We start from the raw sequence: 25,518 nt of genomic DNA on the forward strand, positions 1-25,518 counted from the left end.
GTGGAACGCCCGATTTCCCGCCTGTCCGCTACTTCTTTGCGATTGCCCCGCGGTTTGCATTTTCGATAGCCCTCCCCAAGATGGATGCCAACGTCACTTCATGCGGCCTCCAAAAGCCCAGACAGACAAAAAGCGTGGCCGAGGCCGCGAATATCGTTACATCGGCTAGCCATCCAAGATCACTTGGCCCCGTTGGGATCTGGAGAAGCCCCGGCTCCGGTGGCCGATCGCCGGCGGAACTGACCAGTGACTGAGGGAGCTTAATTGGCATCCCGGCTTGCAAATCGACGCTTTACGAGGCTTGGACCTGCACAGCCGAGAGGATGCAATGCAATGTGTCTCCGCGTAAATCATATCAACTCGACTTATCTCGTTGCCTTGTCGTGTCACTTCCATTCGCTCAAGAGGACGAAAGCCACTGCAGATCACCTTTGGTGTACCCAAGTGTGGCTGCAGCTCACGCCACCACAGCCACCTTTTGGCACCGCCACATTGTCGACCATTCCCTTATCACGGCATTCTGGCATGTCTGGCTTACGACTGCCGGTTCAAGGCTTGAGTATGTGCTGTCTCCCGTCATTGAACTACTGTTGACAACGTCACAGGCTGAATCTGACATATGCACTAGGAACCAGTTGGCTGAGCTAAGCATGGCTTTTGCGCTTGCCCTCCTACAGACGAATTGGTACTCCTAAACCCGGCTGAGTAAGGCAGTCTGGGTTCACTTACAAGCAGTCTCTCTGCTTGACCTCGAGCCCGATGGTCTGCCGCCTGCCTTTTGAAAGCTGAAAATATTCCTTACGGTGATAGTAGCTACTATGTGCTTAGTGCCTTAGTGCTTCAGAAACCGAGAAGAGGCCGACCTCTACACAGCACTAACCGGCGGGATGGGAACAAAGCGGCATATGCCCCCTCTTCTGGCCTTGGCATGTCGAAATTTTCAGCAATTTTGACTCTCGAGTCTAAAAGAGCCTCAAAACGGTCTTTGACCACAAGCGTTCTACACTCAAGTCTGGAGCCAGGGAAAATCAACAAAACTGCGTCAACCGCCGAAGCCATTACTAGCAGGACTTCCAGGACAAGGAATAGACCGCGCTGATATGATATATCGGAAATGGGACGGCAACAAGGCCGTTGCGGATGCCGCTACCACATTACAACGTTACGGGTACCTTGCCTTACGGAGTACGCGAACATCTCGATGGCCCCCCATTTGATGATTGGGCACCAATTTCAATTGGTTCCAAGGATTATGACGTCCCGTCGGCCCGCCCCATCTCAGGTCAAAACTTGCACTCAGGCGATTTTTTTGCTGCTAGAGATAAGAATTTTATCTGTTATTGATTCAGTCTCTCTCTCCATCTCTTTTCAGTGCGACGCGCTCAGAGATCTTTCTTCTTTTTTCCCCCTTTTCACAACTGTTCAAAGACGGAATGCTTCCCTGCTAGCAATAACGACGCTGGAGGCGTCGAACTTCACGAGAAGAAGTGATCTTACACACATACCGAATACCCAGTTATCCAAAGGGCTGAAGTCCCCGCCGCACACGCGACCCAGAACCACACAGCACACGACCAAAAACTTACACTTTAAGCGATAAGCAACGTCAGTTGTGTTTATTTTCAACTGCCCGATGGCCGCTCCACAAATCACAACATCAACGTCAGCACCCGAAGTCATTCCGGGCACGCGACGACTCTACGATGAGAACGGCAACAATTTACCGGGCGACGCCTCGCTTCTGAAGCACGGCGACATCGTCCTTGTGCCTCAGCCCTCCGATAGCCCCAATGATCCCCTGCGATGGTCACTAGCTCGCAAGATCTGGCACTCGTGCCTCGTGCTCTACATTGTCGGTCTCACTGCCGCCACCTCGAACAATGCTGGCTCCGGCGCCGATGGCGTGAACGAGGAGTACGGAATCAGCTATGACGCCTTCAACACCGGCGCCGGTGTGCTGTTCATTGCGATTGGGTATTGGACCCTACTGAGTTCGCCGCTGGTGCACTTGTACGGCCGCCGGCTTGGATATCTGATCTCCATGGTTGTCAACATTGGTGGTCTCATCTGGTATGCTCGCATCACCAATGTTGGCGGCGTGGTTTGGTCGCAGCTGTTTGTTGGTGCTGCCGAGTCTGTCGGCGAGGCGACTGTGCAGTTGTCGCTTCTCGATATCTGGTTTGAACACCAGACGGGCAGTGTGCTTGGTATTTACACCTTTGCAACTGCCATTGGAACCTACCTTGGGTGAGTTTGTCCTCTGACTGGCGAGTATGATGAAAGGACATGTGATTGCTAAACGTAAGTAGGCCTCTCATCGGCGCATACGTATCCAGCGGCCTCGGCTGGCGATGGATAGGCTACGTGGGCACCATCATCTGTGGCATCAGTCTGATCGTTATCTACTTTGGCCTCGAAGAGACGGAATTCAACCGAGATCGCTATCTTACCGGCAACGGCGAACGCTACCCCGTAGACGAAGGTAACCGAACTGCCGCCACCGTGGTGCCAGAGAAGACCTCGGCACAGGCATCAGCCAGAAACTCCGTCAGCATTGAAAGAGACCCAACTTCGGGTCAGGACGCTTCCGTCACCGAGAAGCAGCAAACCCCGCACCTCGCCGAGACGACGACGGGCACCGACCACGGATCCATGGTCTCGACCACCGCGCGTGACCGCATGGCATTTTCTTACTCCCGCCGCAAGACGTACTGGGACCGCATCCGCATCATCACGCCGGCGCCGAACCTTCAGGGCACGGGATTCAAGCAGTATCTCTTCCGCCTATGGCACACCCTCCGAGTCTTCACTTTCCCGGCGGTATGGTATGCGGGACTCCAGTGGGGTCTGCAGAACATCTGCTTGACCTTCTACCTGACGGTCCAGGAGGACTGGTGGTATGGCCCGCCGTGGAACTACTCTGCGGCTGCCGTGGGTAACATGAACTTGCCGACGCTGATTGGGAGTTTGATCGGATGTATCTACGGCGGTTACGGAAGTGACCAGTTCATGCTGTGGATGATCAAGCGGAACAAGGGCGTCATGGAGTCCGAGTTCCGGCTGTATCTGATGGCGCTCTGCACGGTGATCTTCCCGACAGGCATGTGGCTTTTCGGCATCGGCAGTGCGCGAGGCTGGGACTGGCCTGTTCCGTATGTTGGTTTGGGCTTCATCGGTTTCGGGTACGGTTGTGCCGGAGACTTGAGCTTGGCGTATCTTGCCGATTCCTTCCCGTAAGTTTTTGGTCTTTCAGAGTCGGCAGAATGATGGGAAGAGTATCAGCTAACAGCACATCTCAGTGAAATGGTGTTGGAAGGCATGGTGGGCGTGGCCGTCATCAACAATACGATTGCCATGCTCTTCACCTTTGTGGCGAGCTACTGGCTGGACTCGGGCATGGAAAACTGCTTCATCGCCCTCGGCGTCCTCAGCTTCGTCATCATGGGTTTGAGCCTGCCGATGATTATGTTCGGCAAGAGATCGCGCCGGTGGGCCAAGGATAGATATCTGCGATTTGTTGATATCCGTGACGGCTTTTCCAAGTAAGGAAAAAGAGGGGGCCTGAAAGATGCCTTTCGATGGCATAGGGACGAGCGTAAACGTTAGCCCTGGGTAGAACTCGACCCGGGTGTCTACGTTGACGAGGCGTTTGTTCTGCACTCCGTAGACGGTGTAGTCAAAGATGTTAGAAAGCCCTGTCGTCTTGGCTGGGCATTAGGATTTCACGTTTACAAATGATAAAAGATGATGTCTCAGAGCGAAGATGAACTACCGAAGACACGAAGTGAAGCAAAGTACATGCCATGATGCCAAGGGCTGATCTATCACGTATTCATGGGCAAGAGCACACTCAAGGGAGCCATATCCACTTGCCATTACTTCCTTCCTCTTTCCGCTATTTCATTGTGGAGGCAGGGCACCTTCCCTGGAATATTTCCTTCGTTTCTCCTTCCATCCCAAGAACAATCATGGAACGCCATCGAAGGCTACCTGCCTTATTCTCAGTCGTCACCTCAGGTATCATTCTCTCGACGTCCTCGACGCCATTCAGGATCTATCCATCGTCAACCCTCCACCCTCCTGACCCCTACCTTGATGAGCTTCATCCATGATCCAACTTCAGTCACTTGTTCAACGACACGCCGACCCCCACGCCTCGTTTCCCTCGCCTCTTCCCAGCGTCCTTCCGCCTGACATGCCTGGCCATGGGCTGCAAAGGAAATGATGAGCTGACGATTCGTGCCATAACGAGACCCCAAACGCCTATCCCCGGGACTTTTGGCCCTGCGCTTACCATGTGCCGCCAGACGACGTTTCGAATGCCTCTCACGGCCTCTCGTTCGTCAGTAGCCACGCGTGCCACGCAATCGCGGAGCAATGAACCCAATCTGGAGTCATCGAGGCTCTCCCGGTCCAATGACTACTTGCCACTGTTGACTACAACAAGGCATATCGTTCGTCCCCAGACAACAGCCATTCTGCTTTTGGTCTAGAGATTTGCAGACGATGCAAGATTCTTGTCCACATCACCCAGCGTCGTCAGGAGTAGACGATGATCTCAGCCATAACAAAGCTTGGCTTGACCAAGCCTGGATAGCAACAGAAGAAGTTCTACTCTGCGGATCTGGATGCCTCAACCTAGATTACATGGCTGCCTCGTTGAACATCTTGGCATTTCTGAAATATCAGGTAAGGTCAAGTGCTTTGCCCTGTTCTTATCTGTGTCAACTGACACCAACAACACGTTGCTCCTCTTTTCGATACATTGGACTAGTAATACCATGCATTAGGCGTCTGCATCGGCTAGAAAGCTGCACCATGCCGTGAGCTGACCAAGACCCAGATCCTATACTTCAGCTGCAGCAGATGGACAAGATCGACAATCACAACGCAATCCACGCAAAGTTTTCGTCTACCCGTACAGCGCCTTTCAGGTCCCTGCGAACACGGATGCTCTCGTGGTTCGTTGGCGCGAAGTAAGCTTGGGGTTGCTTTGCATCGTGCCGTCTCGCGTCCTTCTATTGACTGCTTACACCCGCCTTGTGGCTCGGCTTACTTGTCCAAGAAAGCCTGTTCTCCTCGTACCGACCTAGACGGCAAGTTTAGAGTTATCTCCAGGCTCTTCGCTGCTACGAACAACCTGTCTCGAGCTAGATGAAATGCCGCACCAACTTACGTCGATATTGCCGGCAATCTCGGTGAGTGAGGAGTGCACAGCAGAAGAAGACCGCCCGGTCGGTTAGCATAGGTCTTGAGAACCAACAGCTACGGATACCTGACCGAAGTACCCTGTTCGACCTTCCCAAAGCAAACATGGTGGAACTTTGTAGTTCCTTATCGACCGAACGACCAGGACCCAAGTATTTGGAAAAAAAGGTTCGCATTTCCAAATACCCCGACTTATCATGGCACAGCAAGCCTGTCACTCAGCAGCCCGCCAGCCCGCAGTGGGAGCTGAGCTGATTCGATAGCATCGAGAGATAACCCAAAAAGCTGTTTCGTCGCCTGATGGTTGCCACACCCACATCCTAACATACGCATTCGAATCGATCCGAAGCGCGTCATCGACAGCTCAGGCAACATCTTCATTGTCCCATCCAGATACTACAACTGCGTCCCAATCTGATGCCCATGCTTGTTGGAAAACAATCGGTCTCTTCCGAGGAGTGGATGACTCCAATGGCGATCACGACTCCTCAGAGCCACTCGGCTCGCGTGCCCCGGGCCATGGACCCAGCCATCAGCGATTCCAGGGTAGATCTTTGCTGGAGCACGACTTTGGACTCCAGAAGTCGTGCTTTGGCTCGCGTCACTTTACATTAACATTGCCGACTCCTCGGGCCTACTTGATGGAGTGTTCCCATGCGTGGACCCGTCGGCGTCTGTTCGCCTTGCCGTCGGGACCCACGTAAAGAGGGAGCATACCGCTTAGCGTCAGCTCTTGACGATTTTCTCTCTCATGAGTTGCCTGAGGAGCGTTGTGCTAAAGACCACCTTTGGCTAGCCCAGGTCCGAGACCAAGTACATTCCGCTGTAGTCAAAGCCGCAGCTCGGACAACAAACTGCCACTTAGTGCGTATTGAGTGACATTTCAGGTCAGGTCACCTTCATTTTAGGTCAGCAAGGAGCCCATCGCCGGCTGTTCGTGCTAGTGAGACGCACTGCAGGGATCTCCTTGGCTCCGCGGATATTGGGGTCGAAAATTCGAGAACATTAGCCGGTACCTATTATCTCTTGTTCCGTTGTAAAATGTTTTTCGGCATCTCGCAACTTGCGATTCACATCTCGGGGGCTGTCACCCACTCACCGTTCACTTACCCTTTGGAACGCTGCACTTCTCCAGCTGCTTTCGGCGGATTTCCTGTGGTCTGCAGAGAGGCTGAAGACGCCTAACGCTCTGCCCCGTGATGGACGAGAACGAGAGCAGCCATCAAAGTCAGCCATTGGCCACGCCTCGGCTTTGACAGGACAGCACGGACGAGCCTGCGGTGCAACCGGCCGAAAGCATGTTGACCGCCGCTCGGCAGTGCCCACAGGAGCCGCCCAATGCTATGGCAATTTCCAACTAAAAGATGGCACTCGAGTCTGAATCGTGGCGTCCTTAGACAGAGATCTGCTTTGTCTTGCGGCCATTCCGCGGAAACTCGCCCCCAGTCCGTTCCTTGGTCCAGTCCCGCCGCCGGCCCATTGAAGGTAGCTGAAATGGAAAACCCGCGATCGCGGCCTTCTAAAGACCAGACGGGTTAGTTTGGAGCGGCGCTGTTCGAATGTGTCTCTGACAGCACCTTGACCATTGGCCGTGCTCACCAAATGGCTTATCGGATGGAACCAGGAGTGCCAGGTTGGCTTGGTGGAAGGCCGTTGGAATATGCACCATGCTTCTACGGCGTTAGTCCACCGCCCGCGGCAGCTCCCCCAGCTTTTCCTTCCCAGGCCGATGGCTTGGTTGCTTGGCTAACGAGGGGAGGACCAAAAGTGAGCAGCAGGCCGGCCATCTTCCATGATGGTTGACGGCGGACAGCGGCGCTCTTTGAATCTCAGCAGCGATGTGGACCTGGACCGAGGGAGATGACGGAAGGCTGCCCGGTTGGAACCTGATGCTTGGTTGGTGACAGTTCGCGACGCTGTCTCTCAGTCTCTTTGGCTCTCTCACCACGGCCTTTCCGAAAAGGGGGAGAGCCTAGTTGATAGGATACTTGCAGACAGGCATTATGATTGGTGGTCTGAGTCAGGACTCGGTCGTTGGCGTCTTTTAGGCCGACCAGGACGCTCTTTCACCTTCTTAATCTAGAACAGTGGTGGCACCATTGTGCCTATTCCCCGCCTCCTGGCCACCCTGGAAATTGGAATTGGTCGCCTACCCGTCGACAACTTTCGCACAGGCCCACGGTAGCAATGTCGACATGTCGGGCACATTGGACGAAATCCCAGGGCTGTCCTGGACGCGGAGGCTGGAGAGAGGCACACGCACAGTAGGGCGAGGGTAAGGGACGGAGGGAGTGCGCATGTACCCACAGAGTCAACCAAAGGACGAACCGCCTTGCCCCCAGCTTCGATAGCAAAGGCAGGCCCTCCATCCGCCGTCGAGGGTTCCCCCCAACTCGTCTTGCTTCTCTCGGTCGAATTGGTAGCCAGCGCCCGCTCCGACCAGCAAAAGGCATTGTGAATGGTTCCCCATTCGTTTAGCAGACGCCCGGACTACCAGACCGTCTGAACAGCCATTGGCCATGTAACGCTTCTTTACCCCCTCCCTTCGCGCAGCTCCACGGACCCAGCTACGGTTCTGGCTGCTGGGAGGCCCTCTTATCACTGAAAAAGAGAGCCCCGAAGGGACGGGATACGGGCTTGTTCTACCCATGTGCCACGCTCGCTTTCCTTGTTGAGGAAATTACGCGAAGGAACTTTTGCCTGCAGCTTTCACCACACGGAGGAACTTGGCGACCGCCGACCAATGCCAGTTCAACACCGGAAAGTGGTCTTCGTCTTTCTCAACCAAGAGAGACAGACAGGCCGCAAAGGAAAAGAGAGAGAGACTGAGAGAGAAAGAGAGGAAGTGGGAGCCCTACCACTCACTCGCTTTACCATTACCAGCCCAAATTGAACGGACGAACTGGCCTGGAGCAACGGCTCCCCCGTCCATTGTTCCCCCCCATCTCACCCCCATATCTCTCTCTGCTGCACAAGACAACATTGCTTGTCGTTCCGCCCGTTCAGTTCCAGCTCTGGCTTCCCGTCCTATCCAAATCCGACCTGTCTGTTCCTGACCCGTCCTGATCTCGACCTGTGTCAACTGTCGGGGGGCCCTTCAGTCAGTCTTTAATCTTTTCGAACCCTCTCGTTACCCATACTGGGCCATGACGCTTTCTCCTCTGCCGCTCTATTTTTAACTTGGCAGCCAGAGTGACCGAGACCTTCTCTTTTATGTGGCGACGATCATGGGCACTTTTGTCTGGTCTCCTCCCACGCTCTCGTCTTTCATTTGAAGGCCCAGTGGCACCCCCTCCATTTTGACGGGCAATTGATGCTTGCCACCAGGGCAGCGCGCTGGGCTTCTTGGATGAATCGCATTCGACGACGACACGAGGCACCTGTCCTACCGAGGAGCTTTGACTCGTCCCGAGTCTTGACATCTTCCTAGCCAGCGGTCCGAACCTCTGCTCCACGGGGGACGCGGGACGCGGCCGAGATGTTCAATCATTCTGGGGACAAACCACCCCGCGGTGTTCCCTCTGGATCAGAATATGGAGGCAGTCAACATGGCCGCCTCGCCCTCAACACATCTGGTCAAGCATATTCTAGGTTCGGTGTTCCGCTCAACTTTGGCGGTCCCTCGACATGTCCGCCGCCGCAGCAAGATTCCGTCCGGAGGGACTTCGACTCATCTATGGACTGGACTTCACCAGTCGCGCAGCAGAACGCGCGCTTCGACGTTGGGTCTTCGATGAACAGCGCGCCGCAGCAAGACGAAGGAATGGAACTCGATGAATTCAGTCCCCCTGCCGGAGTGTCCAACCTGATTGCGCGCTTTGAGGGGATTCGCGCCGCACCACCAAGCAGTAATAGGATCATGAGTCCGGCCAGTTCAGTCGCAAGCCCGTCAATAGCGAGCCCGTCGTCGGCACATTTTGGCAGCATGCACGGCAGCACAGCAAACATGAACTCTTCAGGGATGAGTAGAATCACAAGTCCAGTCGCTCACAGCCCGGCCACGCCCACTTTCTTCCGTGCTCCGGAATCATATCGTCCCCCAGTGCCCAGACATACGAAGCCAGTGTTGGATCGCGCACCCTCTAACATTCCCATGTTTACGCCGGACTCACGATTTGGAGATGGAAACAGTCGTATGGCCACTGCTGCTGGTCCCTCAAACCCCGCGCCTCCTCCTCAAGTGCACCACCATCAGCCTCAGCAGTATCAACCGCAACAAAATCAACCGCAGCAACACCGACATCAACCACAGCAACTTCAGCACCAGCACCAGCACCAGCACCAGCACCAGCACCAACAACAGCCACAGCAGCCACAGCAGCAACAGCAGCAACAGCAGCAGCAACAACAAACTGCCGACTTCAGTCAGCTAGATCCTTTCCTCAATACGTCGAACAAGGGGTTTCAGTCACAAGCCAACGCCTTCAACTTTCCGACGGCGAATGACTTCAACAATACGACGACTAAGCACTTTGCAACCCAAGCAAGCAACTTCAGTCCCCAACCAAACACGTTCAGCGCAGTGTCTAAACCCTTCGCTTCCCAACCTAATGCCTTCAGTCAGTCGGCAACGGCTTTCAGTGCTGCCAACGCTTTTAGCTCCCCTGCAAATGCCTTCAGCTCACTACCAACCACGAATACCTTCAGCCCACCCCCGAATCCCAACACCTTCAGTCCGCCACCTACTACCGCATTTAGTCCTGCTCCCACACCCTTTAGCCCGGCAACGTCGACGTTCAGCCCAGTACCGACACCGGCCCCGAGCCTCATGCCCGGCACCCCGGGTGTGATGCAAACGCCTTTTGGCCCTCCGCCTACGACATCATTCCCAGTACGTTTTCTTCTTGTCTTGATAAAGTGTTCCATCTAATCATCGTGCAGGGTCATGCTCGAGCACCTAGTATTGCCCCCACCCCAAAGCCTGCGACAGGCAGTCGGCCATCTCGGGAGCAGGTTCCTGCCGAAGCATGGGAGTCTTTCAAGGGGACCATCAAGCATCTGTATCTGGAAGAACGCCGTCCCCTGAAAGAGGTCATGCAGATCATGGCGGATCAGTATGGCTTCCAAGCAACGTAAGTATCCATTCCAGATCCACGACCCTTCATCTCATCTCACTGTCGCAGGCCGAAGATGTACAAGACCAGATTCTCTCAGTGGGGCTTCGTGAAGAACAACACCGAGGACGAAGTGAAGAGACTTCTTTCTATGAAGTTTCAACGCGATGCCGAGGGCAAAGTGTCCGAATTCGTTCGCAACGGTAGAGTGGTCAATCTGGGCACGTATCTCAAGAGGAAGGGAGTGACGGAGTACGATCTTGTCGACTTTGAAACGCCAGCTCAGCTCCCGTCATATGTGCGATGTCGTACCCCGACACCGCCGCCCGCTCCGGGCTATCTGCGATCACCAGACCTGCTCCGAGCGCAGGAGACGATTGTTGGGAATATGCGCAAAGCATTCTTGCATTGCCGCCAGTTCGAGGTCGAAATTGACAAGCAGGTTGGATGGACATCGATTATGTTATGGGGTGCGGGATCAAGCGACATGTTTGCTGATGCGAATAAGAAATTCGAAATGGGCGAACACGACGCGGGCGGTCATCAACTAATGAAGGCATTCAAACGACTGGAGATGGATCTGAAGCAACTATCACCTCAAGGTATTAAGGAACTTTTGCTGGGAATGGTGCATCGCGACGCTGGCATGATGACTGCCCTGTGCAAGTACCTGGCGGCATATTCTTCCACGAACTTTGAACGCTCGCATCCCCTACGACAGACATTTTCTACACTATACGAGGTGCAACAGAAGCATGGTCCGATCACACTATCGGAGCTTGTCTGGGGCTGCATTCCCACCATCGCCGAAGAACTCGAAGCCATCTACGGACGGCGTCACCCTTACGTAGCCAGGACGTGGATCGACTTGGCCATTTTTTACAACCACGCCAACCCCGAGAGACTCGAGAAACTGCTCTCCGAACTCCAGCCACTACGAAGGCAAATAGCAGGTCGTCACGGACAAGGCAGTGCGGAGGATTTGGCCTTGCGGTATGCTGTTGTTCAGTTGATGCAGGCAGCCTGGCCCAACGCCGACAATACGAGGATGGAGGCCTTGGAACTATGGACTGCGATGAAGGATGGCGGCCTCGTCTTCCCAGTGCGGGGCGCAGAGCACAACACCTTTTGCTACCATAGCCCCCTCAAAATCGATCCGTGGGAAAGACGATGCAGGGAGCGATATGACATTGGGACTCAATTCTTCCAGCAACATTGCGGCATCAAAGTGCTGCCCTATTTCGAAGAGGACATGCATTACACCGAGCATGCCCCCGACTCGCATTCGGCTCTGGCAGCAGCCTTGGGCCATATGCCGCAATCCAAGTTCTCGCTTATTTAATCAAGCGGGTAAAGTCCTGCGTGGCAGAGACTTTGATGGACTTGTCAACTTCTTTGGCGAAACTCATCACCATGGTCGTAACGTAGTATCGACTTTCGCCATCAGACGAGCCACGGACAAGTGGCATTCCTTACTTTTCTTAATATTTTCTCATTGGGTGATTCGAGAAGAGGACGCTACGATGCGACGGCCGCAGAAAAAAAGCTCCTTCGAGCAGGCAAACGAAGGCGATTACCCCGGGTTGTCAGGATTGGGATCAATGATACCTCAGAGGCCAAACACAGAGCAGGGATTTTTGGATAATTATTCGGAGTATTTTGGGTCAGGGCATAACGCCATGGATGATATGTCATGGCCGGCGTCTAGGAGGGGGCTTTTCCGATTCCAACACACAGCGAGCAGACGTTTTTACGGAATGACACAATTGTACAATAGCATTTTGACGCACGGAGAAAGGCGCAGAGGATGAAATCCCGATACCAATGAGACGCGAGAGGAGGCGGAGATTAGTAGTTCAGCGACGAATGGAAAGACGAAAGATGAAACGATTCTCAAAAGCACGATGGACATTTTCCCCGAGAAAGACGACGACGATTGATGATGATTCCCCCCGAATAGGATGGTCCGGAGGTGGTTGTGGACGTTGGTTGAAGCTGTGAGATGAAGGGACGGAGCAAGTGTGGGGAGATGAGCGGCGCGCCAAACCGAAACGGAGGGGATGAGAAACCAACCAGCCGAACCGAGTGCCCTGAAGGGGTTGATCTACACGAACTTTCAGGCACGGGTACGGAGCCGAGTTCGAAGAGGAGGGGGGCCAGCCGCGAGCGTTTCCGAGGCCCTGGGGCAAGCGGGCATGACGCGATAAGAGAATTCCCACTTTGGCCCATTTTGCGCCCATTTGCGGATTCCCATCACCGACACCCTCATCATTTCAGCTGTAGGAGAGTTCCCACTCCCGGAGGACATGCAGCTGCATGGCCATGCAGGAAGCAGACGGATGGAGTGAGTGGTGGAGTGGTTTCCTGTCGACACCTGAATCGAGAGTCGCATGCCCAGCAACATGTGCTTCTTTTCGCCTGGAGAGCTCTTGGCCGCTTGGCCATCAGGTCGGTTTCGGTATCCTCCGGACGACGGCCGTAGCCTGTGAGGACTGAGAAGAGCCGGTTCGGGCGGAGGATTTGATGGGTTTCCGGCACCGGGTGTCCCGTATCAGAGCCACTTTGACTCGGGACGATGGTGCCGCGCATTCAAGAGGTTCACTGGAATACTAGGCAAGCTTGTCGTTGGTTAGCCTTTCATGAGAGTCATGATGGCTCAATTGTCGGCGAAGCACAGTCATAGAGACCGACATTGCCGGTACTGGTGGTCCTGCGGGGACGAAATGGCTCTTTTTCCGTTTTGTTTCTTTGCCAAGCCGGGATTTCCGTCCAATGTCTACGGAGGAGTACTCCCCCCTTGCCCTGAACGGATCTCTCCCAGCTGTCAGCATCTGCATAGACGTACGTACCTAGGCAATAGGGCCCAGAACAGGGTAGTCTTTCGGGGCCATTTTCTCGAATCCACACTGTCCACTATCCCACACCCACCAGAGCTTCGTCCGTGTCGAGGGCTGGGAATCGGGACGAGGGTGGAGGGGAGGGGAGGGAGGGGTCTAGATTTGGGTAGATAGCCTCCACTAAACAAACAAATAATGGAAACTTGGCCTGTTCGAATCTGAGAGTGCGTGTGTGTGCGCGAGTTCTGGTACATCCGCAATCCGCAGAATGGATTATTGAATAAGTATCCGCGTGGGAGGGAGAAAAGAGCGAGCAGGCGACGAAGAGCCTAGAGGCCGACCCGGCCCCAGATCCCGACGCCGGGTTGCTGCAGGTGTGCGATTCGGGCTTTGGAGATTTGGAGGGATTGCCGCGACAGTTGGCTTGACATGTGCTTTTTCGTCTTTTTGGGTGGCCGTCGCATGTCGCATGTCGACTTGCCTTTTCCGTGGTGTTTTGGTTATGTTCATCTAGTACTATGGAGTTTGATTTGTTTCCTTGTGTTCCCGCTGTTATTTTCGTGGGATTTCTTGTTCTCTGTTGGGGTTGTTGGATCTGTGATGGTGACGGTGCTTTGTTTGTTAGTTTCTCCGGGCCTCGAGGATGAGAGGTGGACGCCATGTTTGCTTGCTTGCGTACAGACAAGACAGCCCACGGGCCAACACCGATGTGCACTTATTGACACCGGCAGGCATGATGCTGAGGTAAGGGTGACCCGTTGGGAGAGGCTTGATTTCTTCGTTTGAGATACGGAATGGATTGCTTGATTCTGAGGCCAAGACTTGTGGATTGCGTGCTGGAGGGGGGGATGATGGGATGCAGGGGCCATCCTGTGGGCGGATAGTGGCTTTATTTCATCTCATCTTTTTGGCGTTCTGCGCGAAGGTGTGTATGGAGGTATGGATACCCGTGAGGGCGGGTTGCGGCGTTACAACGTTGATGCGCCTGTGTGGAATGACGAGCTTTTTTTTTTTTTTTTTGGGGGGGGGGGTAAGTTTGCGACGCAGGGTGGTTAGTGCGCTTGATGAAGCTTTTCGGCGGCTCTTTTGGGAGCATCATTTTAATTCATCATGATATCTACAAAGTCTCTTTGATTATTGCGTCTGCCATGCTTTTTCTGCCCTATCGCGCCATGTTGTGTAAAGCAAGGTAAGGGAACTTTGCATCGCCGTGCTTATCTTTTGGGGATACTAGGAGAGTATGAACGGTGGGTTATTTAGAGTATCCGTAAGGATTCTTTGAGAAAGTTACCTCGTTTCGGTCCGGCGGGGAAGTCGAGTTTCCCGGATAAGGCTCCCGAGTCCTGATTCTGTGATGGGGGCTTGCGGAGCGGGCTGGGCTGCGGAGCCGCACGTGGCTTGTATTTGAGGTTGCCAAGTCACATCCATGTGATGTTCTCTTGCTGATTTCATGTCGCTGTGATGGCGGCACTGAGCGTAGAGTAGACTGGTACCTAGTTCCTAGGTCACTACGTCAACAATTAGCACTCGCTCGGCCTCCCCACCTCTGTCAAGTGTCTGGTCGCGCGAGATCCCTTGGGCTGATGATCCGGCTTGTCCCTCTCGGATCTTTCCGTCAGTAGCGGGCGCGGCTTGCATCTTGGTGTTGTCACAGGAGCTATCATTGGTGTGGAGAGGATGGGGAGGGGATATCTCCTCATTCTTCTGGGGGGAGGAGAATTTGAGGCTGAGCTTGGAGTGAGCTTGGCGTCTGCTAGGGCTGAGAGGATTATCGGTAGGGTCAGGGTCGGGCTTGATTTTAAGTTGGGCTGAAGTTGATCATCTTGGGTTGTGAGATCGGCGGGAGGGCTTGAGCCTTGAGATACACCCTCGCGTGAGAGGGACCCGTGAGTGTGGTTTGGGTTTTGGTGATCTACATTGTTGATCATGTCTGTGGGTTTTGCGACGGGTTGCACGCGACGCGCGGGGGCTTTGGCATGTGTACTTTACGGGCCTGACTTGAGAATATACTGAGCAGAGAATTTTCGACATTGTCCGAGTATCGACGAAAAGTTCTACTCTATTTTTTCGGGTGATATTGCACATGCTGTCCTAAGTAAGGGATGGCTCGGATGTGGGGGTGTTGTTGGGTTGTGAGTTTGTGTTTTGACTTGCCGGCGATGACATGTCGTTGCGCCAAACTTGCGATGTTCGTCGCGCTTGATGATTATTGAATACCTCTTTACTATTACTCTTCATTCATCGAAAGAGCAAGTGTCTTCTGTACATGCGCATTCTGTCTTGTCTCCCTGACCTGCTAGCGTCTACAGACTGTGTTCAACGTCCCTGCGTCTCACACCGGAACGCACATCCTAGACTGCCCTCGTCCGTCCCTTTGGAGTGCCGATACAGTCTCTGAATATTTGGACATAGTTCACAAAGTCTCAAACGTCTTAATCTCGATTCTACCCCCGCTAGACAATACCATGAAGCCCTCAAAGACGGGGCTAGAGACCCCTTAGCAACCAACCCGCTTGCCCATATAATTCAGCAAATAACATATCTCTCAAGACGTAGACTGCGGCCCCATCACCGCGTCTGAACCCCTCAGAGCGGACCGAAAGAAGGCTCCCTTACTCATCTTCATCAAAAACAACTCATCCATCACATAGCAGCACCCACAACCCCCAAAAAAAACAAAAGAATTGCGTCGAGGGGGAATCGAACCCCCGGCTCCCCGACGCTGCTTGGTGGCAACGGAGAATTTTACCACTAAACCATCGACGCTGGATGATCGAGAGTCGCTTGAAGCAACTCTGGTTGGGGACGAGAGCGAGGGAGAGGACTCTTGTTTGATTGTTGAGTTGGGGGGCTGTTGTGGAGGATGAGGGTTTTCGTGAGGATTTTCAAGGTGCGGGGCGCGGGGCGGGGAGAGATGCGTGGAGGGGCAGAGATGGAGTCGGTGGTGGGGCGGGGGATTTGGGAAAGATGAGGGTTGGGAGGCTGCGGTAGAGTGGTTGGCAGCCTTTAGGTCTTTGAAATGTCTTTCGCCGTTTGCTTTGGGAAGTTCTTGTGGTGGTTTGGTGCTGGCTTCGAGAGGTTATGCGAGGGGGGGGGGGGGTGTGATGGGAGTAAGAGAAGCATAGAGAAGCATTGAAGTGAAGCTTCCTCAGGACCACTTGCGCGAATTTGATGTCTTGAGGATGTCCGAGTTTCCTGCACATAAAGGCTATGGTGTAAAACTAGCTGTATCTTCCAGAGAGGGTCGGATGCAGGTGTGGCTCAAGAAGTCCTGACCTCGTATGAGCAGGCACATCAAACTGATATGCTTAGAAGCTCACGGAGTGCTATGAGCTGAATTTGTCTTTAGTGTGTAGATTGCAATGCTGCCTCAAACCTGAAGAAATCTATGCCTATCTAAAGCCCAATGCAAACGAAAATCATGTCGCTGGAGAGGCGGGGCAAGAGACTGGTGAGCGACTTTGGCATCCTGATAAGCAACCGGCCGGCCGCTCCCTCCGAACTTGCCCCTCCCATCTCGGTAATATCAGAATGAAGCAAAGCAAAACTAAACCAAGAGGGAAAAAACGAAAGCAAGCTGCGTCTGCCGTGAAAATATCTCCTCCAGATCTCCCCTTCGAAAATCACTCGCTCTCACCAGGCTCCACCTTGAGAGCAATCTCATCCTCCTTGGCAAACTCATTGCCCGCATCATCGTCATCATCGTTGTCATCAAAGGCAATCAAGGGCGCAGCTTGAGGAAGTCGCGCCTCAGCTTGCTGCCACTCCTTTTGCCATACGTTGATGAGCTCGACGAGCTTCTTCTCCGTCTCCTCGTTGATGTCCGTCCCTTCGTCATCATTCTTCTTGGCGCCGTTGGCGCAAAGGCGAGTAGAAATGCGCTTGAACTCTTTCTGCATTATCACTCCACAGCCTTCTTTGGGATCTTGCCAGTAACGCCTGGTAGCGAGCATCACCTGGTGGACCTCTTCTCGAAGTTTTACCTCGAGGTCATCGCGGACCATTTCGAACATGCCAAGACCAATGTTCTCCACGTGCTCAGATATCTCCGCGGACTGCTGCTTCATGATCCCTTTGCCTACTTGAATGTCAGTCACTGCATTTTCCTGCGAGATTCAGTGAACAGCACAACATACCTTTTTTGCTGAGCGCGGCCTCGAAACCCGGCCTCATTTCCTTGGTCAGAGTATTGAGAACGTCAACCTTTGACATCCGCAAAGCCTTCGCGCGAAGGTTGTCCATGCTAGCCACAATCTTGTCTGAGAAGAACAGAAAGACGTTCTCCATTTTGTAAGAGTTCTTCTTGACCATGTCCCGGAATGGCACCGGAAGCTCCTCATTATCTAGAAGAACTCTGATCCATTGATCGAACGCGAGGTGTATAGTTCCCCTAACCTTGTCTTTGAGTGTGGGGAAGTTCCGCGAGAATGCAGTTTGCCACTTCTCGTGGTGGCCTCGCCAGAATGATGTGTGCCTGTTTCCTAGTAAGTTGAGCTCTCGAAGGACACCAGTGGGAATGTCCGCGTGGTACTTACACGTCAGCCATCCAGTTGAAAGTGCGTCGGACAGCACCCTTTTTGGGAACAGTTCTGTAAAGACCGCCATGTCTCCTGATAGAAGCCTTGTAGGTACCCCAATGTACCTTCTCGTGTTTACCTGCAGAAGACGCATGACCTCTTGGGCTTTTCCTTTCCCACGTCTTGACGGCATGCTTGAGATTGCCGTAAGATCGTTCCAATTGATTTTCCCCGTTCTCGTGGATTTTGATGTAGGTTTTCACTAAATTCTTCTTTCGCAACGGTTTCATGGTGATTAACTGGCGCTGAATCTTGATCCTCACCTTCTTTATGATTTCCTATGACAGATCAATATGGCCATTCCCTTCTTGGGACAAACGTCATTGGTCAACCTACCTTCAAATCATCACCGACCTCGCGGACTGCTTGTCGAATTTTCTTCTTCTCATCTGTGGTGAGAACGGGCAAAGTGTTGAAGTCATCCTGGGTCCATCCATGAACTGCGTCGAAGAGCACCTGGATATGATGCAGGTCGCTGTCAACCCATGCTTCTCTGATGGGAAGCGACGTATCGGTAAGCCAATTGCCCAAAGCCGGGATGCCAGTTGACTCGAGGGTCGGGAAACCTGTCTTACTCTTGCCGTTCTTCATCTTGTTGTAAGCATGACTGCTTAGAGGAATGACCGCGGGTATGGACGATGCAATTGCTTGCGATGATGAATGGTTTTTGGCTGCTTTGAGCAGGCTTTCGCCCACGTTCTGTACCATTTGGCGGTTTCGTTCTTGGATGCAGAGGTACTTCAAGTGGAACTCGCCCTCCTTCGTTGCCTGTCCATCTTCCAATTGCGCCTCAACTAGGCGTGTCGTCATGGACTCGTCGTCTTCATAAGAGTCACTCTTTTGCCTCTTGGCATCACTTGAACAACCGGAGGTATGTTTGCGTTTGTCGCCCTTCTTCTTCACAGAAACTCGCGTATAATCCTCTGTCTCTGTCTCGGTATCGAACTCGTCATCTTCAGACTCTTCCGGCGGGACACCTCTTAGGCGATGCTGAAGCTCTATAATCTCTTTAGTCGGGAACTCATCAGCGGCATCTCTTGTGTCAATGTCATCGATCTTTGTGATTGCCACGCATAGAGAATCGGTCTTGAATGTATTGTCTAGATGGAACTTCATCAAGTCGTTTTCCGTGAAGATGAGGTCTACGGCTGCCTTGTTGTCTCCTGCTCGAGATGCCGGAGAAACGACGATCTGTTTCGCTAGTCGGTCTTGGAACGTCTCAGCAACCTCTGCCCTGAATGACAGAGCGTCTTGGGTTCCTGGAAGATCGACTAGTTTAACCCCATGACGGAGAATAGGAGCCTTCAGGTATACCTCAACCTGCTCGACTAACGGCCAGTACTGAGTTCGGTGTGAGTTCAGGTCCATGCTTTCCGCAAAAGGTCTGAGCATCTTCTTGAACTTGTTCGCATTGGGGGCTGAAATGGTTCTGCTGCACGTTTTGTCGTCAGTAGGTAGCCGGAGTCCTCTATTGCGAATCTTATTGAAGTTGCCCTTTTGCATGATCTCAATTGGCGATAGACTTCGGATGTCTTCCTCGTCCAGACCAGACCAAGCGCAAACCATGTCGATGTTCCGCTTACTGTAATAGCTGCAACTTTCGCTCTGATCCGCATCGTCGTCATCTTGAGCTTCACGTTGATTGTCTGATTCAGCAAGCTCTTCCTTGAGGCCAGTGAGCTCAGTTTCGACCGTCGCCCAGCTCTTGAACGTGATCTTGGCCCTGTAGCGCTTGTTCTCTCCAGTCTCATGATTGTAGCCGTAAATACAGACCGCGGCTGTGCACGCTTCCACCTGTGACGTTGGAACAATTTCGCTTCGGAGAAGCTCATTGAGCAGGGAGCTTTTCCCCAGACCTGTTTCGCCTTGGACACCGACGAGAATTTCCCGAGACAGAGATGTGCGCTTCAAATTGACTGAGGCGAAAGTTAGCAAACCCCAAAAGATGATGAAATCCAGACTGACGAAGGTTAATCTCCCAGTCTCTCACATCTTGCTTGTGACTGCTGTTGGAGATGTGTTGGAGAATCTTTGGTATTTCCTGCAATATACCAAGGCCGGACTCACGAGCCTTCTCTTTCACTCTAACTCGGTCCCCAATGTTGGTGAGAATTGACGCATCAGCCATCCTGGCCTTCGAAGCAAGATGCCTGTTGACCTTGCAGTGAAATACTCTAGGTAAGAAGCCGGTTTGAAGAGGCACCAGAAAGCTTCAGGGCAAGAGAAAGCAGACAACGAATTTGGGAAGAACGTTTGATGTTGATTGCGGTTTGGAAGCAGATGGTCATGAAAGTTTGAAGAACGGAGGGTTGAAGGCAATGAGGGCAAGAGATAATGGGTGGAAGGCAGGAAGTGGTGAAGACCAGAAGGAAAGGAGGCCAGAAGCTTCGAAGCCCAGAAATAATGAATGCTAAAAGCAATGACGGTTATAAGCAAGGAAGGTCGGAAGCAATGAAGCTTGAGGGAATGCAGGTGTTGACGTCTGGAAGTGTTGAAGTTGTGGAAGAGGGAAAGGTTGGAGATGTAAGGTTGAAGCCATGGGAGGAAGAAGAGAGGTTTTTATAGAGCCGAAATGGGGGTAGCATCAGTGAGAAGGAGGGAGGAATGAAGGAAGGAGGCATTCGTGAGGGTCTAGTCAAAGATAAAATAGGAAGGCAAGACCAGATGGATTGAGATTGAGGCAAGAGTACCAAGAGGCAGCTCCCTTTTGCCTCAGGATTTCTTGAATGTGTGAGGAGGAAATGTTTCCTGATGAGCAATGATCTTCCACCGAAGAAATGAGGAAAAGTGGGAAAGAGTGCAAACCTGGTAGAGTTCGAGTCCCGCAGCAACTAGTATTGCTCCTATGTCCGGTTGATTTGACCTCAGACTATTCTCAAGGTCACTCATTTTAAGTAACCCACTTAAAAGACTCTCGATACGGTTGTGTCATCGTCTGACTGATGAATATGTTTGATTATAATGCTGATTGGGGTATTTCCTAACCTTGGAGACGTCTCCAAAGTGCCTCCCTACTTGGGTATATGGCTTCATCTTCATGTCCTCAACTCTCATTACGCCTTCTGACATAGGAAGGATGTATCCCTCCCATTCGCTCCTGCAGTGTACATAAATTTTGATATGACCATCCGCTCCTTCCGTCTTATCCAAGGTTCCCAATTGCCCAGATGGGCAAGAACGTTGTCCAGCTCTACCAACGTGACTTGAATGGGTCCATCTTTGGCTTCCTGACTCCTGCCTTGGGTTCTGCTGTTTCTTTGACAGGGGCCTTGGGTGTAGTCTCGGTGGTAGTACCGGTACGCTGAGGTTTAGATCCGCCTTCAACTTTGGCCGTAGGTGAAGTCAAACCAGTCTTGTTGATGACCTTGGCGGGAGCTGTGGGTTTGACAGCGAAACTACCCGAAGAGTCAGATCTAGAACTGACTTTAGGTGTCGCCTTTAGCTGGGCAGTGAAGTCGGCTGCAGTCATGGGCGTGGCTGCATCTTTGGCTGAGCGCTTAGGTGTAGATTCCGCTTTGGCTTTGATCGTGGGCCGTTTAGGGGCTTCAACCTTCCTCTCGACTTTAGTCGTACCTATAGGTTTGATGGCGGCGCTGCCCCAAGCACTGGGCGAAGACGCACCTCGAGGTATGGACATGAGCTGGGCGGTGAAGTCGACCGAGGTCATGGGCGCCGCTGTACCGCTCGGTATACTCGTACTGCTGCTCCCAAATCCGGTTTCGCGCTCTGCCCCAGCCTCTGGCGTCTTCTCCCTGGGTTCATCGAAGCCGCGCATCTCCCGCTCGATTCTCTCCTGGATAATCCTCGCCCGCTCAGCCTTGGCCCGTATGTATCCCTCCCTCGCCTCTTCCTCCAACCTGAATTGCTCCTGTACAAGCTCCTCCTGGCGCTTCTCCTCCCTCCTCTTTCTGTCGAGCCTCTGCTTCTCCGCAGAGGTCTCGGCGACCTTTTTCGCGGAGGGATACTCAGCCATGTACGCCTGCAGCTTCCACAGATACAGCTGCAGCGGAATCGACCGCTTCTTCTTAACGACGAAGAGCGAATGTTCGCGGAACAAGGGTATCTCCCGCAGCTTCGCGAGGTACTTTGGCCCCATGAGCCGCCCGATGTCGTAGATGGGCAGACTCTTTTCGTACTTTGCGTCCGGGACGTCGTACGTCGCAAACGGCTTCACTTTTCCCTCCTTCATCCACTCGTCCCACCGACTCTCCCCCGCGGGGATGTTGGCCTCGTCGTACCACAGCAGACAGCTCCGCTTCTCCGCGTCGTGGACGTCTTCCCAGGTCTCGAGGGGCTGGATGCACGAGCTGTACCCTTCGTCCGCCTCGACGTACCAAGTGACATACTTCATGATATTCTTGCGCAGGTTCTCGAGGACGAAGTCGCCCATGTCCTCGCGCCAAACGAGGCGTTTGGGGATATCTGAGTTCATGACCTTGGGATTCCTGCCGAGGAGCGTGCGCCAGCCGTCGCCGAAGGGTGTTTTGCCGCGTTTGCCTGCCATGGAGTCGATGACGGGTTTCCGGGAGACGACGTAGGCGGAGGGGGATTTGAGGAGGAGCTGGTCTGTGTCTTTTTGTTTTGCAATGGGGTCCTCGGGGAATTGTTTCTGGGGGGTGGGAGGAATAGGTACGGCTCTAGAGCGGCTCATTTCCTTTTTGCCGTTCTTCTCGGATCCGATTACGTTTGTGAAATGCTGCTCAAAGTCGCTTACTGTAGTGTCGAGGGTTTGGGGCTCTTTTTTGCTTTGCTCTTTGGATTCGACCTTCTCCTCTTCAGGTTTCGTGGATCCGGTCGTCTCTTCGAAACGCTTGTTGGACTCGTCCACTACATTGTCAGCCTTCTTGGATTCGCCCTTCTCTTGCAAAGCTTTCCTGGGTTCGTCATTCACTTCGTTGAGCTCTTTAGATTGGTCCTCCCCCTGTTTGATAGCACCATTGTCCACGTCGTCAAGCTTTCCTGACCCATTCTCCAGATTATCAAGCTTCCTAAGCTCCTCTTCCATAGCATCTTTATGCGTCCACGATACTTCGACGTCACCTGGTATAAACCAGTGCCCTTGAGTGTCCGGATTCGTAACGGCCTTGAAGTTTTGAAGAAAGTATTTCGGCAGAGACGTCCCCGTGACGGGACAGAATCGGACAGGCGAGGCGAGAGCATGGACTACAAGAGGTCCGTCATATCAGCATTTCGCTCCCTAGTATCGTTGTACAGATGGGTGGAGGGTGTCCAGCTACTGACCGTACGGGTTCTGTTCCAACTTGACGCGGAACCTCCCCCCGTTGGGCAACTTATTCATGATAATGAGCCTCGGGCTCTGCGTCTTCTTGTCCAAGCCCATCCTAGTCCTGTACCTGTGTTTCACGGGTGCCTCCCCCGGGGAAGACAAAGAATGATCCCGGACCTTGGCGCTCTTGGATTTCGGTCTGGGTTTCGGCGTCCGGTACCTCGTACGCACATCCATCCACACCGGGTCCATGACGGGTGAGATGGGCAGGTCGCCGGCCGAGGTCCTGACTTTCTTGTTCTCCTTGTCTATTTGTACATCTTTTGCAATTTCGTCGTGGCCTAGGACCTCTTGGATTCTCTTGGTGAAGTGTTCCTGTCTTTCCTCTGCTCTGCGCTTTGGCGCATCTCGTATCGCTTGGGCTTTTGCCTCTTTTTTGGACATTAGCGGTATTGGCGGTGCCCTCCCCACTGCCTTGGCTTCTTTTTCTCTTATGTATTTCTTGGACAAGAAAACGGGCCCCGGTCTGGCCGACGGGGTTGTGCCATAGCTTCTGTGAGAAGTTCTGGGCACTCGTCGAATGCCTGGGAATGGCTTCATCGCGGTCGAGGGGAAGACCCCCGAAGGATGGAGCGATAGTCGCAAAGTGTCGCCAGTGTGGTCGGTTGGTCTCGTCTGGCTCGAAAGGAGGGGAACTGCTGGCTGCAATGGGTGCGCAATAGAACGGGCGTTGGGAAATCGCCCGGAGACTTCAAGATTCGGAAGGGATCCCCGGAGTGGCGGCGCAGCTCAGGAATACAGCGTAGACGAAAAAGAGCTTTACGCGCCTCGGGGCAATTTTTAGACGAGGACGCGTGGGGGAAGCTCGGAGCTCGGGGGCGCACAGGGGCTAACCAGCTGTCCCTGTGGACGTCACACCTCTCCCGCCAGCGCTTGTTGCCGTCGATTGCCGCTTTTTCGCATTCTTCTGACTTGAACACTACAACACCACACACGCGATCTTTGCTTTCGCACCCGCAGCCATGAACTGTCAAAGGACGTTATTCCGAGCCCTGAGGACCGTCCCCCGGCGGCACGCCAGGGCCTTTTCAAACTTCCCAGTCCCAGGCTTCCCTCCCGTCGCAGGAGGCGGCAGCAGCAGCAGCCCACCGGTCGGAAACATCCCTCTGCCTTACATCACCGAGGTTTCGGTTCGTCTGCCCATGGCCATATGAAAACACTTTGGTCGCAAGAGCTAATTGATTAGTCGAATGGTTGGAGGACATGTTAGTGCACCGCGACCGTTTCTGCAATTGGGCATTTTCCCCTCGCTGACCACGCAGGTAGACGACATCTTTTCCAAACTGCTCCAGGTACGATCCCATAGACACTTCGAGTTGTCACGCGCATCAAGCTGACGCATACACAGGAACGCATTGTCTGCCTCAATGGCGCGATCGACGATACCGTTTCCGCATCGATTGTGGCACAGCTCCTGTGGCTCGAGTCCGATAGCCCCGACAAGGCGATTACGATGTACATCAACTCCCCAGGAGGCTCAGTATCATCAGGTTCGACAGACACCCCAATTCGCCGTCAGAGAGAGATTTATATGAACGATGAGGCACTGACGAAGACATAAAGGACTGGCCATCTACGACACAATGACATACATCAAATCACCAGTATCAACAGTCTGCCTCGGCGCCGCCTCCTCCATGGCAGCGCTGCTCCTGACGGGAGGCGAGGCGGGCAAGAGGTACGCCTTACCGCACAGCTCCGTCATGATCCACCAGCCGCTGGGCGGGACGCAGGGCCAGGCGTCGGACATTCTCATCTACGCGAACCAGATCCAGCGCATCCGCAAGCAGGTTAACGAGATCATGAAGCGGCACATCAACAAGTCGTTTGGGCACGACAAGTACAGCCTGGAGGAGATCCACGACCTGATGGAGCGCGATAACTACCTGTCGGCGGAGGAGGCCAAGAGCATGGGCGTCATTGACGAGATTTTGACAAGGAGGGAGGAGAAGGACCTCAAGGAGAAGGATTCGACCGAGGAGCATAAAACGAAGCCCTAAGTCTTTGAGGACTGTGGTCAATTGGTATCCAGAAGTGTTGATTTGTAACGTCATGTCTACTCGGTCTCCGTAGTGAAGCTAATGGAGCTGAGTTGCGATTGTAGGAGAGGAATATGGGGGCAGCACGCGCGTTGCCGGGTAGGCGCGACCCACTTCCGGCGGGATCGGTGTAGAAAAACGGGGCTCGTCCGGGACCGGAAGCATTCCGGGCTTATCGGAAATAAGCAAGAGGTAATGTGATGAGGTAAAGCTGGGAGCAATGTCACAACACCTCTGTGTTTCTCAGAGCTTGGAACATATTCATCAGTAAAGAGTATAGACTCTAGGGAAGTTCAATTGACGAAGGAATGCACCAATATGTGCTGAAATTGACCTTTGGTGGTGGTGTGGTTACAGTCGCACACCGTGGCTGACCTTGCTGACCTTGCACCCGACGCCGGTGGCTCACCTCCAAGCTGTGCAGCAGAACGCAGCCAAATGGCACCAAACCTGGGGGGAACGGAGCGTCGGAACCACAGCTGCAGCCAATTAACGACAAGGTATTTCAATGCGGGG

At 53.4% G+C, this 25,518-nt stretch overlaps 6 protein-coding genes and 1 non-coding gene across 7 annotated transcripts; 4 read left to right on the top strand and 3 right to left on the bottom strand.

Annotated features, from left to right (window-relative positions):
* Positions 1-1,633: 1,633 nt before the first annotated feature.
* BDZ83DRAFT_780187 (major facilitator superfamily transporter) lies at positions 1,634-3,259 on the top strand (the record flags this gene model as incomplete). The annotated part of the gene is made up of 2 exons (XM_060515530.1): positions 1,634-2,247; positions 2,310-3,259. 2 exons carry the CDS (start codon positions 1,634-1,636, stop codon positions 3,235-3,237), a joined length of 1,542 nt encoding a protein of 513 aa, XP_060363925.1. The 3' UTR covers positions 3,238-3,259.
* A 95-nt stretch (positions 3,260-3,354) lies between these two features.
* BDZ83DRAFT_579884 (uncharacterized protein) lies at positions 3,355-3,546 on the top strand (the record flags this gene model as incomplete). Its single annotated transcript, XM_060505289.1, has 1 exon — positions 3,355-3,546. One exon carries the CDS (start codon positions 3,355-3,357, stop codon positions 3,544-3,546), a length of 192 nt encoding a protein of 63 aa, XP_060363926.1.
* A 4,929-nt stretch (positions 3,547-8,475) lies between these two features.
* On the top strand, positions 8,476-11,934 carry BDZ83DRAFT_371440 (uncharacterized protein). The gene is made up of 3 exons (XM_060502635.1): positions 8,476-10,039; positions 10,090-10,280; positions 10,332-11,934. Exons 1-3 carry the CDS (start codon positions 8,687-8,689, stop codon positions 11,602-11,604), a joined length of 2,817 nt encoding a protein of 938 aa, XP_060363927.1. The 5' UTR covers positions 8,476-8,686; the 3' UTR covers positions 11,605-11,934.
* Positions 11,935-15,784: 3,850 nt separating this feature from the next.
* BDZ83DRAFT_t172 lies at positions 15,785-15,865 on the bottom strand. The gene has a single exon. It is a non-coding gene; the product is annotated as a tRNA-Gly (tRNA).
* Positions 15,866-16,419: 554 nt separating this feature from the next.
* On the bottom strand, positions 16,420-19,804 carry BDZ83DRAFT_793260 (uncharacterized protein; the record flags this gene model as incomplete). The annotated part of the gene is made up of 5 exons (XM_060515776.1): positions 16,420-17,177; positions 17,236-17,573; positions 17,635-17,954; positions 18,013-19,592; positions 19,642-19,804. The coding sequence occupies 5 exons, from the start codon at positions 19,802-19,804 to the stop codon at positions 16,723-16,725; spliced, it is 2,856 nt and encodes a 951-aa protein (XP_060363928.1). The 3' UTR covers positions 16,420-16,722.
* Positions 19,805-21,637: 1,833 nt separating this feature from the next.
* BDZ83DRAFT_673265 (uncharacterized protein) lies at positions 21,638-23,686 on the bottom strand (the record flags this gene model as incomplete). The annotated part of the gene is made up of 3 exons (XM_060511135.1): positions 22,918-23,686; positions 22,622-22,839; positions 21,638-22,270 (listed from the first exon to the last, which is right to left on the bottom strand). Coding segments are annotated over exons 1-3 (1,437 nt in total), but the record flags the coding sequence as incomplete, so codon positions are not given.
* Positions 23,687-23,737: 51 nt separating this feature from the next.
* BDZ83DRAFT_624994 (ATP-dependent Clp protease proteolytic subunit) lies at positions 23,738-25,369 on the top strand. Its single transcript, XM_060508476.1, has 5 exons — positions 23,738-24,093; positions 24,150-24,168; positions 24,230-24,255; positions 24,312-24,453; positions 24,527-25,369. Exons 1-5 carry the CDS (start codon positions 23,926-23,928, stop codon positions 24,961-24,963), a joined length of 792 nt encoding a protein of 263 aa, XP_060363930.1. The 5' UTR covers positions 23,738-23,925; the 3' UTR covers positions 24,964-25,369.
* The last annotated feature ends 149 nt before the right edge of the window (positions 25,370-25,518 follow it).

The sequence above is a fragment of the Colletotrichum acutatum genome (genome assembly GCF_030867785.1).
Source record: "Colletotrichum acutatum strain CBS 112980 chromosome Unknown BDZ83scaffold_59, whole genome shotgun sequence".
NCBI lineage: Eukaryota > Fungi > Ascomycota > Sordariomycetes > Glomerellales > Glomerellaceae > Colletotrichum > Colletotrichum acutatum.

Excerpts from the sequence above, each read along its gene's own strand:
- BDZ83DRAFT_371440 (XM_060502635.1), top strand. The coding sequence starts at position 8,687 with ATGTTCAATCATTCTGGGGACAAACCACCCCGCGGTGTTCCCTCTGGA. Across the intron at positions 10,040-10,089 it reads CGCCTACGACATCATTCCCA|GGTCATGCTCGAGCACCTAG; the intron begins GTACGTTTTCTT and ends ATCATCGTGCAG. Across the intron at positions 10,281-10,331 it reads CAGTATGGCTTCCAAGCAAC|GCCGAAGATGTACAAGACCA; the intron begins GTAAGTATCCAT and ends TCACTGTCGCAG.
- BDZ83DRAFT_624994 (XM_060508476.1), top strand. The coding sequence starts at position 23,926 with ATGAACTGTCAAAGGACGTTATTCCGAGCCCTGAGGACCGTCCCCCGG. Across the intron at positions 24,256-24,311 it reads TCTTTTCCAAACTGCTCCAG|GAACGCATTGTCTGCCTCAA; the intron begins GTACGATCCCAT and ends ACGCATACACAG. Across the intron at positions 24,454-24,526 it reads AGGAGGCTCAGTATCATCAG|GACTGGCCATCTACGACACA; the intron begins GTTCGACAGACA and ends GAAGACATAAAG.